General features: G+C 36.1%; 1 protein-coding gene across 2 annotated transcripts in view; it reads left to right on the top strand.

Annotated features, from left to right (window-relative positions):
* The window catches only part of usp32.S (ubiquitin specific peptidase 32 S homeolog), a 101,437-nt gene extending 90,408 nt beyond the window's left edge, over positions 1 to 11,029 (top strand). For both annotated transcript variants that reach the window (XM_018249615.2, XM_018249617.2), the window contains exons 31-34: positions 2,915 to 3,203; positions 4,408 to 4,829; positions 6,708 to 6,800; positions 9,762 to 11,029. In XM_018249615.2, the coding sequence (XP_018105104.1) occupies positions 2,915 to 3,203; positions 4,408 to 4,829; positions 6,708 to 6,800; positions 9,762 to 9,935 (978 nt within the window). In that variant the 3' untranslated portion in view covers positions 9,936 to 11,029. The remainder of the gene's footprint in view (positions 1 to 2,914; positions 3,204 to 4,407; positions 4,830 to 6,707; positions 6,801 to 9,761) is intronic.
* The last annotated feature ends 2,240 nt before the right edge of the window (positions 11,030 to 13,269 follow it).

Genomic DNA, 13,269 nt, shown 5'->3' on the forward strand with positions numbered 1-13,269 from the left:
TCGAGCGATGGATTAAAATCCTTCGAACCGTTTGATTCGAAGGATTTAATCGATTATTCCTTCGGTCGTTCGATATACGAATAGCGCTAAATCCTTCGACTTCGATATTAACCCTCAATATTCGACCCTAAGTAAATGTGCCCCATAAAGTAATAAAGATAAATTACAAAAATATGTCAAAGGTTGTTAAATTAGCTCTATTGTCTAAAATGTGAACCTCCCCTTTAAGAGGAAGTAGGTTACGCAGCAAGACACACAGGCCGCTCTACTGAAGAATGGTTAAAGCAGAATAAAGTGTTTTTGAATGGAGGTGGTTCACCTTAAAGTTAACTTTTAAGTTCACTTTTACCATACTATAGAATGTCCAATTCTAAGAAACTTTTCAATTGGTCTTCATTATTTTTATAGCTTTTTAACTGTTTGCCCTTTTCTTTTGACTCTTTCCAATTTTCAAATGGGGGTCTAACTGCACCACCTCGTGGTTATTCCAGCGAGGACCATGGATCGATCCTCTTCCTGCTTCTTCTTTCTTCTCGCAGCTGTGCATGCGCCTGCCCCATTAAATTTGAAGAAAGAAGAAGCAGAGGATCGATCAGTGGTGCTTTCTGGAATAACCCTGGCCCGGTGCAGTTTTCTGCTGATAGGAGCACTGGCCCAGGGTTTCATGTAAGTTTAAACAATCAGCTGGGGTGCCTAACTATTGGCACCCCCAAGTAAAAATGCCTTTCATTGTTCTTTAACGAGATTATAAATCCTAGAATCCAGATATATTTGTTAATTATAACATAATTTGTTAAATCTATCCCCTCGTATATTTTTATATAAAATTATCTATTCCATTACAACACAAACTGAAGCCAAGAGAAGCTCATCTTGTCTTGTCATTTTAAGGGCAGCGCAATTCTGTTTATTTCAGCTTTTCATTTCTAAATAGCTCTATGGACACTTGCTGTACTGGTGTAATTCCAATACAGACATGATGATATGCAGAGCAAAACTATTTTGGGGTCTTTATTTTGGCATCCATTACAGTATAAATTATTCAGTAAGTAATTAGATATTAGCAGAAACAATATAGAACATTTGCTAGCTTTATCCTGCAGAGATTAATCTGTAGCCCTGTTGAGATACATCATATGTTTCCAGCATACCAATGTTTGCCATCTTATTTTTATCTCTATTTGTCTTGCTGTGTGGCAAAGATCAAAAAATGATAGGGACATGTTTCTTTGCTTTCCATAGCATTTGTAAAACATAATTTACCTTTTGATTGGATATTTTTTCCTGTGATCATGGTCATAGCCTTAAGGTTATACAGAATGCTAGGGACCTGGGGTTTTTTGAATACGTTGTCTTTCTATAATTTGCATCTCCATATCTTAAAGCATTTAAATATTAAATAAACATTAAATAAACCCAATAGGACTGTTCTGCTTCTAATGAGGATTAATTATATCTTCGCTGGGATCAAGTATATGGTACTGTTTTATTATTACAGAGATTAAGGAAATCCATGTATAAAATTGTAAATAATTTAATTAAAATAGTGTACAGAACAAGGCCTTCCTGTAATATGGAGCTTTATGTATAAAGGGTTTATGGATAATTTACCCCATACCTGAATATCTATATCTCAAAAGGTGTGTGCGCTCTCTTCCAAATATAAACTTGAGGTGCATAGTCAATATGTGCTGGTTCTATTGAAATATAATATATAGGCTTCTGTTTTGTGGATGAACTATTGTAATAGGAAAAGTTATGGCAAGTTAAAAGCCAGTGGACTAGCTTTAGCCTATAAGGTATTCCAACATGAACGGTATTCCTGAAATGATAAAATGCAGTTTTAAAACTGCAGAGGCCATTTTAATTCCAGAAAAAAAATGTGGACTATATTTTCATGATCGCGTTTTTCCTTGATTGCTAACATATGCAGCAGTGGGTTAAATACAATTGAGTTTAATGGCAGTTAAAAAATAGGTGACCACAACCAAAAAAAAAAAAGTCACAACATTAAAGGGATCCTGTCATCGGAAAACATGTTTTTTTTCAAAACGCATCAGTTAATAGTGCTGCTCCAGCAGAATTCTGTACTGAAATCCATTTCTCAAAAGAGCAAACAGATTTTTTTATATTCAATTTTGAAATCTGACATGGGGCTAGACATATTGTCAATTTCCCAGCTGCCCCGGTCATGTGACTTCTGCCTGCACTTTAGGAGAGAAATGCTTTCTGGCAGGCTGCTGTTTTTCTTTCTCAATGTAACTGAACGTGTCTCAGTGGGACATGGGTTTTTACTATTGAGTGTTGTTCTTAGATCTACCAGGCAGCTGTTATCTTGTGTTAGGGAGCTGTTATCTAGTTACATTCCCGTTGTTCTTTTGTTTGTCCAACTTGCAGTACAGCAGTAAAGAGTGATTGAAGTTTACCAGAGCACAAGTCACATGACTTGGGGCAGCTGGGAAATTGACTATGTCTAGCCCCATGTCAGATTTCAAAATTGAATATAAAAAAAATCTGTTTACTCTTTTGAGAAATGGATTTTAGTTTAGAATTCTGCTGGAGCAGCACTATTAACTGATTCATTTTGAAAAAAATTTCCCATGACAGCATCCCTTTAATAGGCAGATTTGGGCCTAACATTCTTCTGTGTTTTAAAGCAAAGGGATGCTTTATCGGAGTTATTAGCAGTGACAGTGACAATTTCTTTTAAAGCTGCACAAGCTATTTCTGGTAGGGAAACTCACTTGTGTGACATTAGTGTCATTTTGATTCTGTCTTTTTGATCTGATATTTCAGGGAATTTTAAAATCACACTATTAAAATAGGTCTGTATATATTTTACTAAGTACATTTCATATCAGGAGCAAATGTAATATAGTCTTGGTATTTTGTTTCTTTTTCTTTTAAATTTCAGATATTCCACTTGAAAAGGTTCCAGTTTGTCAATGGCCGCTGGATAAAGTCTCAGAAAATTGTAAAATTTCCTCAAGAGAGCTTCGATCCGAGTGCCTTTTTTGTTCCTAAAGGACCAACGCTGTACCAGAAAAAGCAAATGGTGCTTCAAACTGAAGATCAGTCGGAGACACGTTTACCCCAGGTAGAAGGGAAGAAGGAGCTTGCAAACTCAATCCTTTCTGGAGATGCTGATGCAGCTTGCCGAAATCAGCCAGTCCTCAACTTTTCAACAGGAAACAATATAAAAGGTTAGTATTTAATGTGTACAATAACAGACTTTCATAGCATTGTTAGAAATCCTTTTCAAGGTATCCACAATAGCGCTGCAGTATGAAACTATTATGTCCATAAGCACTATTGTTTAGATGCCACTGCATAAGGTTCTATGTTTCTGCAAACCAATTAATAGAAAATAATTGTACATTATAGAGGTGCACTATATAGATCTGTCTGTAGATACTATAGTTTTTACCTTGAGACTTTGCGTGCCGACTTTCAGAAAGCCAGGACTTGTGGAGTCTCGTGCACACTTTTAAAACTCTGCATTAGTTACAGTTATTTAGAAAAAGATGGAGGTATGTGAGTATTGTTAACTTTTTAATTACAATCCTCCTGTCAGCAAAAAAGTGAGAGGTTCCCTTTAACTGTGGAATATTGTGGCCAAGTATTAGCTTGTTCCTGTCAACATGTTTTTGTTGAAATGTAATTGCTGGTTAATTTTGGATTCATTGCTTAAAGTGATATTGACACTAAAAAATCTACTTTTTAAAATATGAATGTACATTAAGGGGCAGATTCATTAAGGGTCGAATTTCGAAGTTAAAAATACTTCGAAATTCGACCCTCGAATTGAAATCCTTCGACTTCGAATATCGAAGTCGAAGGATTTAGCGCAAATCCTGCGATCGATCGATCGAAGGATTTTCCGTTCGATCGAACGATTAAATCCTTCGAATCGAACGATTCGAAGGATTTTAATCCAACGATCGAAGGAAAATCCTTCGATCAAAAAATCACAGGCAAGCCTATGGGGACCTTCCCCATAGGCTAACATTGACTTCGGTAGCTTTTAGCTGCCGAAGTAGGGGGTCGAAGTTTTTTTTAAAGGGGAAGTACTTCGACTATCGAATGGTCGAATAGTCGAACGATTTTTCGTTCGATTCGTTCGATTTCGTTCGAATTCGAACGAATTTAACCAATTCGATGGTCGAAGTACCCAAAAAATACTTCGAAATTCGAAGTATTTTTCATTCAAATCCTTCACTCGAGCTTAGTGAATCAGCCCCTAAAAGTTACCTATAGGTCATGTATAGTACATGCATGTACAGTATTAAACCAATTTCAGATAACTATATTTTTGCTTTATATTTGTAAAAAAGTATGATATATATATTTATTTATTTGTATTGAGATTACTGGTGTTCATGTACACAAACAAATTGTTTTGTTTAGTTGCAGCATCACCATCTCAAGGAAGGAAAGTGACTATAAACTGCTCGAGCAAAAATAATAGCCCAACCCATAGCCCGAGAAGCTTAGGAAGGGGTAAAGGTCGTCTTCGTTTGCCTCAAATTGGAGTAAAAAAACTTTCAAGTAGCAAAGAAAATCTGGATCAAAACAAAGAAAATGGCACTGATAATGAAATGAAAGATGGTTCAGATATGGTAGACTCCAGTAAGGGGCTTTGTGGAAGTCAAGGGGAGGTTCCCACTGTTCAGGATACAGAGGTGGTCTTAACCAATGGGCTAAATTATGAACAAAACACATGCAGCAATGGGCAGCTGGAAAACAACACAGGGGAAGAAGAGGGCGGCACTGATGACCAAAGAGATGACATCAGCTGTCAACCTATTTACAACCTTTATGCAATTTCGGTAAGCAGGGCCACTGCCCAACATTTTAACTGCAATTGTATTTTTCTCTATTCTAGTAGTCTGTATTTCTGTATTTCTAGTAATCTGCAGTCAAGTCTTATTATGTTGTGTTTCGATTGCAAAGCCACATCTATGTATATTCCAAGCTTAAAAAGAAAAGGAGTGGGGTGTATAAAATTAGTGGTGGGTTTATGAAATTTCAAATTGTTTTTTTTTTTCTGAAATTAATATAGTAAAGGATATCTATTCATACATTTCCTATATTTAGTTAACCCTAAGATTGGTGACCTAGTATTAGCAGTCTGAAAATGCAAATATCCCGGAAAAGTTTATGTAAATTGTTAGATAAGCATCCAGAGTAAGTTTATATCAGTTAGTTGTTTGGGTTTACATCCCCTTAAAAGGGGTTGTTCACCTTCCAAACACTTGTTTCAGTTGATTTGTTTTCAGATTGTTCCCCGGAAATAAAGACTTTTTTCAATTGATTTTAAATTTTTTTTTATACTTTTCCCAATATGTCTGTCTAAAGTCTGTTTGTGTCTGTAGTGTCTCAGTGTGGCAGCTCAGTGATCCAGGAGCAGATTCAGAATTGTTACAAATTGCTACATTTAGAGGCACATTTATCAAGGGTCGAATTTCACATTTTTTTCCGAGTATTTTTTAACTCGCAAAAATTTGATTTTACTCAAAATTCGATTGGGGGATTATTAAAAAAATCAAATATGTAAAACTCGGACTAATTTTACCGACCCGAAAACTCAAATTCAACCAAACTCGATTCGAGTTCATCTCCGAAAAGAACTTGAATGTCAGGAAGGCTGCAAACATCTTTAAACTGGTCACTGGATCTCTCCTATTGACTTATACAGGAATTCTGCAGGTTTTAGGTGGTGAATAGACACATTTGAATTCTTAAAGGGCCAAACTTAAACAAATCCTGAAAAATGAATTAGAATTTTTAAAAATTCGAGTTGAGTTTGAATAATTCCCGTCTTTTTTTTTTTTTAAAAAATTCTAATTTTCAATTCGACCCTTAATAATTCTGCCCCTTAGTTGATGCAATTTATTGATACATTTATCAGCTGCATCTGTGGAATATTAGCAACTATTGTATCAATTCTAACAGCTGCCTTTAATGGAACTCAGGGACCACTCAAGCGACCGCTTTGCCTGCAATGAAATTATCTAACAAATTAGCTTATGTATCAGTAGTTTTTAAAGATTGAAACTATTTGAAAGATTAAACCTGTCTTTAACCATTATACTCCAAACTGTTGATTAATTGGAAAAGGGTGATGCAATAGTCATAGCGCTTAATATTAAACAAGGCAATCTATTTACACAGTACATAGCTCAAAAAAAAAGTTTCCTGACTTTTTTTTAATCACTTGATAAATGTGCATCAAAGTACAGGTATGGAACTTGTTATCCAAATTTCGCAGGACCTGGGGATTTTTCTGTAATTTGGATCACCATACCTTAAACTGACTGAAAAATAATTTATTGATTAAACTCAATAGGATTGTTTTGCCTCTAGTAATGATTAATTAGATCTTAGTTGGGATAAAGTCCAGGCACTGTTTAATTATTACAGATTGAAAGGAAATCATTTTAAAACATTTGAATTATTTGATTATAATGGAATCTGTGAGAGATTGGAGAGTCTTCCCGTAATTGGGACTTTTATGTATAAGGGGTTTTTGGATAATGGATCCTATACCTGTAATAAATCTGTAAGGGGCTATTATAACTGCACAGTTCAGAAGCTGTAACATTTCTATTTAGAAAGTGAGAAAATAAGAGACTAAGATTGAAGCTATGCATTTCTGGAGGAGTCTCTGGCAATACCAACCACACATTCTCTCTTATTTATTCTAGTGCCATTCAGGAATATTGGGTGGAGGTCATTATGTCACGTATGCCAAAAATCCAAATGCGAAGTGGTACTGCTACAATGACAGCAGCTGCAAGGTATGAAATGTGCCTTCATATGTTCCAGCAGAATTTATTATGCTACTTTTATAAATAAATGACGTGTTGTTATATCCTGTTTTGTGGTGCTTTTTTGATTGACATGAAAGGGCAACTGTAATAAAGTGGATCATATAATTCTGCCCTTCTTTGGGACAACCCCCCCCCTGCCTTTTTTTTCTGGGCCCGGGTTACTTGTTTAATACATTTACTTTTTTGCATTTTAGCATACACCAGATGAACATTTTTCCCATAAAACATAGCTACTATAGGATTACTATCTTGCTTACTAGGTAGGGGCTTTTTATAATTCGGTGGTTGAGTTCTCCTTTAAAAACATGGCAAGCTCCCCACCCAGTCTCGTTAATGTTTTTAACAGTTGATGAATTATTATTGATGAATTTACATCATTGATTGTGATTAACTTCAATCTTCAAGGGTTGTGCAATATATTTAACATTGTAACATGAAATTGATTGAATAGGAAATTAATTTACTAAGGGACTTACTATAAACTAATAGTAGAGATTCTGAAGAAATTAACCAGTTTTACAAGTGCAGGACAACAATACATTATGTTGTCATTCCTTTAATTTTAGAAGTTACTGTTCCTTAAAGGGGAACTATTGAGAAAATGAAAATTTAATATAAGTGTCAGTTTACTGAAATAAGAAACTTTCTAAATACAATCAATTAAAAATTCTGTAAGGTTTCTGAAATAATCAAGTTTATCTTCACTATTCCTCTCTCAGCATCTGTTTCTCTTCATTCTCTCTTCATGCAGGAGTTGGGTGTCAGGTATTCATTGACAGTTATATCCAATATATCTTATATCCTTGTCAAGAAGATGTGTTAGAGCTCATTCTATTAAAATCACCAGACATCATGTCTCTCTACATGCAGAATTTGTGCAAAAGGCAGTTATTGTGTTAGATTTTGTTTGTACTGGAATCAGTTATTTGAGTGAGCTCTAATACATCTGCTAGGGAAGGAAGCCCCCCCTATAAGAAATATTGGCTCTTACTGTCAATGAATATCTGACACCCGACTGCTGCATGAAGACAGAATGAAGAGAAACAGATGCTGAGAGGGGAATAGTGAAGATAAACTTGATTATTTCAGAAATGTTGCAGCATTTTTAATTGATTGTATTTACAAAGTTTCATATTTCAGTATGATGAAGCTTATATTAAAGGGGACCCGTCACCCAAAAAAAATTATTCAAAATCCTATTTTATCACATTAGCCAAGCAAAATGAACTTTAATTACACAATATAAATTATTTGAATCTTGTTTCCTTCAGTCTCGGATTTCGAAATTATAGCAAGCAGGCAGCAGCCATTTTGTGGACATTGTTATTAAGACAAGCCTTGTATCATCTCAGAATCTTGTTTGTGCATCAGAATGGGGGACCTGATGTCCATCCCCATGCACTGGCTACACAATTAAATGGTTAACAGAACAGGGGAATATGTGGAGAGCAGTGACATCTTGAAAGTACTGAATGGAAAGTTAAAGTAATTGTCTGCCCCACCTCTATGCCCATGGCATAGAGGAGTGGCAGACAATATTTGATTGACAGCTGAGATTTTTAAATGAGTTTACAACAGCTATGAATGCTTTAATAAAAAATAGAAATTGGATTTTATGTTTAATTTGAAAAGGACTTTTATTATACAGCTTATTGTGTCTAGGTGACAGGTCCACTTTAAATTTTCATTTACGGATAGTTCTGCTTTAAAAAAACTGTTGATCAGAAAAGTGCTTTTGGGGTTTATGAATATTATTGAAAGGAGTCTTAAAGGGGAAGGAAACCTAGTTGGGGCAAAAACCCTCCCCCCCTCCTGTGTGTTGCCCATCCTCCCCCCTGGCCTACCCGTACCATTTGGCAAATGCCCCTAACTTGTTACTTACCCTTCTGTGCAGGTCCAGTCCAGGGAGTTCACAGACGACATCTTCTTCCACGCAATCTTCTTCCTGCTTTGACTGGCGTTTTGGCGCATGCGCAGTAGGAGCATTTCTCCGGTACGGATCTACTGCACATGCGCCAAAAGTCACGAAGTACTTTTGGCGCATGCGCAGTAGATCGTACCGGCGAAATGCTCCTACTGCGCATTCACCGGTCAAAGCAGGAAGAAGATCGCGTGGAAGATGATGTCATCTGTGAAAAAGGAAAATTAAAATTTGGATAAAATGGAGTCTATGGGAGACTGCCTTTCCGTAGTTTTGAGCCTTCTACAAAACGGGTTTCTGGATAACGGATCCCCATACCTGTATATGTATACCGAATATACATTGTGGAGGTGAATAGATGGAAGAATGTGGCTGTGTGAGAAATATTGTCACGTTAAACGTATTAGTTAGTCACGGCATTCATACTGTCATATACAGATTTTTCAGTTGGCACAGGACATATCCCTAGTGCAGTATCTGTCACCGCAAGACACTTGTTCTGTTAGCAATTCCTGACACTTTAGGCATTGTGGTAAATCAGGTAATGCTTTAAAATTCCTGCCTGAAGGCTGCCCGTGTTTCAGTATCTTTCCAGTAAGAAATTACCTAGGAAACTGAATCATAACCTTCCAAAGCAAGTATATTTAGCTTATGTTATTTGTGAATCACCATATAGAAGAATTGTTCTTTCTCAGACTCACTCATTAGACTCACGTCATCCATTGGAAATTAAAGTGTCAGAACACTTGTATATGTGATGATTACCCACTATTATCTGCAACCCTGCACATGTGCTTGTGTCCTACGTCCTTCAGCCATTCCCAAGACATATAAGAATTGCAGTGTGTGTGTGTGTGTGGGGGAAAATGTAGATGTGGTTTATTAGTTAGTGGTAAATAAAGCCACTAAAACCTTTTTCTACCCATAACTGCCAACTACATCAGTCTAAATTTCCTGCCCACTTACTCCTCTCCATTTCTGTTCAGCGCTTTCTTCTTCTTTTGCAGGAATTGCACCCTGATGAAATTGACACCGACTCTGCATACATCCTTTTCTATGAACAGCAAGGGGTGGACTATGCACAATTTCTGCCAAAGATAGATGGGAAAAAGATGGCAGACACTAGCAGCATGGATGAAGACTTTGAATCCGACTATAAAAAATATTGCGTGCTGCAATAAAGTGACTGCTCTTCCAATACCGCAGTAGGATATCAAGAGGAAAAACCTACTGGAACTGAAGAGAACATGGTTTATTGGTCATTAATTGACTGTAACAATAGCACTGCATGTTGACCGTGTCGCTAATACAAACCTGTTTGATGGAATGCTAAATTATTTTAAATGTTCCTCCGTTTTTTCCCCATTTTGTTGGGATTTGCTTTCTGTCATATAGATTTTGTTTTTAATTTATTTTAATACAACAGTTTCAGCAATCATTGCTGCCTCTTTCCAGCAGTCTTTCATATTGGCACATTATTACATACCCTGCTTTTCTGATTAACTGTTTTTTGTGTATTTTTTTTTTTAATCACTGTGCCAAGACTAGATACCAACTCGCTGTTGGTAGTATAACTGGAGTACTGAATGGCTTCAGATATTTCTCCTTCAGAATTCCTGCATGTTTTCCATTGGGTTTATGCACTTTAGAAACCGCATACACGCGATTGAATGTAATAAGTGCTTAATATCAATAAACTGCTAAAGAGGCGCCTAGAAAATAATCCCATTTTTTAAAATCATCGTGATTTACATGAAAAACAGAGGGACAATTAAAACAATTTTTTTAAAAAAATGTTTCCTATGCTAGTTCCGTTGTTTTGTTTAATTTATTTTCATGCCTAAGCACAAATTAAAAAAAAAAATAGGGAAGGGTTTTATTGTGAAACTGCATACTGAATGTTATTGTAGCATCTTTACAAAAGTGATGCTTGAGTGCTAAAAAATGACCATAACACTTTCACTGCTACCTTGAACTGTGCCATGCCACTGCTATATGGTATTGATTCTCCTATCAGTGACCGTGTTAAATACTCTATAAATTGTTAATCCACAGCAAGAATATTGCTTCTTAATATTATACCACCAGGAAAGAATATGTAGTAATGTACTTGTTCTATGGCACTTCGACGATCTTGCATCTCATTTTCTCGGACATTTTAAAAGATTTTATTTATTTTACCAAAATAGACACATATAAATATGCCTACTAAGAGCACACTGAGAAAGGGAAAACCGAAAATCCCCCATCGATTCGGAATAGAACTAGAGCACAATGAAGTTTAAGCCTGTTGAAAACTAAAGGTGAAAGTCCCACATCAAATCTGTAAGTGAAATTGTTAATAGTTTGTGATTAGTTAGCTGCCATATTATGACATTTGGTATATTGCCCTGTATGCTGGCAGTGTCCAGTTACAGAAATGCAGCTTCATACTGTATGCTACTTCATGAAATTGATGGAATATAGACCTCTACTTGGAAACTTCTTGCTCCAGGCATGGCATACTGCTAAGTCTTGTCATCCATTGTCATGGCCTTTATCATCCAGCCCAAGTGACTCAATGCTTATACTTAAATCTGAATACCGTGCTGGGATTGGACCATTTCTTTACACTGAGCTCCTACAGCCCAGGAAGGTTCCTGACAAGGGTGCTAGGACCATAGCACAAAGGAGGTTGATGTGGTACTGTATGTTTTGAACTGAAGGATTAAGACACCACACAAACTATTCATATTCACTAAAGTCTGTTTTGAAGTTATAGTTTTCTTTTAACGCGGCCAGTTATTTCCTCAGGAATGATGTTTTACTCGTTTATAATCAAAGCCGATTAGAATTGCAATTTATAAAAGTATGGTTGTGTTCATTTCTAGGCTTCACTGGTATATGGTTGGCCGACATGAGGGACATTTCTTCTAAATGATTTTATTGTGAGACTGTACTCCATTGCTAGAAACTAACTGTGATCGTGTTTATGCAGCCACTTAAGAAATACAGGTATGGAATCTTTTATCGGGAATTATTGATGCCTGGGTTTTTTCAGTGAGAGAGTTTCCATAATTTAGAGCACTGGGCTACTAGAAAAAATGGAAATAATGTGGAAAGTCCCAGGATTGTTAATTAACAAGATACTGTCTCATTAATATAAGACCTTAATGTGGCCTGGAGTTTGCCTAGCAGCGTCTAGTCACTTTTAGACTTACAGTATGTCACATAAAGGCAGCCATGGCTGTGACATCAGCCTTATTGATGCTTGTACTTTGCTGTGCATTGCTGAGATTAGCTTCCTAGCCTTTGCCACCTTCATTTCATTATAGGGAAGCCTGATTGTTTTGAAGGGCTCCTGCTTGGGTTGTCCTTCTCTTAACCAATGTAAGGTCAGCATGTATACCTGTTAAGGGCCACCGAACAGTGTAATTTTCTTCTCCTTTTTTTATGTTTTTTTTTTTAATAAACATTTTCTCACCTGTTTGCACTGAAAATGTATATATATATATATATATATATATATATATATATATATATATATATATATATATATATATAAGACAGATTATCTTAACCCCTGATAACCAAAAATAACTGTGCATTCTTCTATGTACTGTATTGCAATACCTTTTTTTTTTTTTTTTGTTTTGGGACAAGGCAATAAGCACAACATTTGAATTCCAGAATTCTCTTTGAATACACTTGGCTTACTTCTCCGTGCTGAGATTTATGCCCAGTTGCCATACATGAGGTTACATCTGGTAACACAGATGAGTAGGTAATGTAAGAGACGGCTGGCTGCCTGCTGTGTTCCTCTGTGGCATTCAGAACTGGTAACAGAATCCTACAAATGGAAAATATTTGAAGAAAAGGAGAAATGAGTAACCCTATGAAGTGTTTCTTTGTGGTTTTTGAAATGTGTTTGCACAGAGTTGTTACAAACTCCCAGTAATATCGTGACCCTGGGATCTGCAACCTGAAGCTCTCCAGCTGCTATTAACTATCATTTCCAGCAGCCACCCACAGAAAGCACCCATTGCAGATTTGTGCTCTTCCAATATTTTGCACTGGTACTGAGCAATCTTCTATTATACTACTAATATCCCTTACATAGTACTTGTTCTGTTTACAAATATCATGCCTAATATTTCTGTTCCCAAATAAACCACAGTCCTGTGCCAGAATACTCATCATGTAGTAATAAGACATCTTGTCCCTGACTTAAATGACTACTATATATGATTTCAAATATGTCACGCTTTAGATAAAAGCAGTGTATAGCTTTGTTTAGAGTATTTAAAGACATGTTTTTTTCTGTTTAATGTAGCAACACCACATATTTCATTTTTAAAGGGTATAGTTCACCTTTAAGTTAATTTGGAATATGTATAGAATGGTATGGTATTCATAACTTTTTAATTGGTATTCATTTTTGTTTTTCAATTTTTCTTTAATATGAAATTTCAATTCTTGACCACCACTTTACATCTCTCACTGACCCCAGCAGCCAGAGAACCATGGCGTTGGTAG

This window comes from Xenopus laevis, chromosome 2S, assembly GCF_017654675.1.
Source record: "Xenopus laevis strain J_2021 chromosome 2S, Xenopus_laevis_v10.1, whole genome shotgun sequence".
Taxonomy (NCBI): Eukaryota; Metazoa; Chordata; class Amphibia; order Anura; family Pipidae; genus Xenopus; species Xenopus laevis.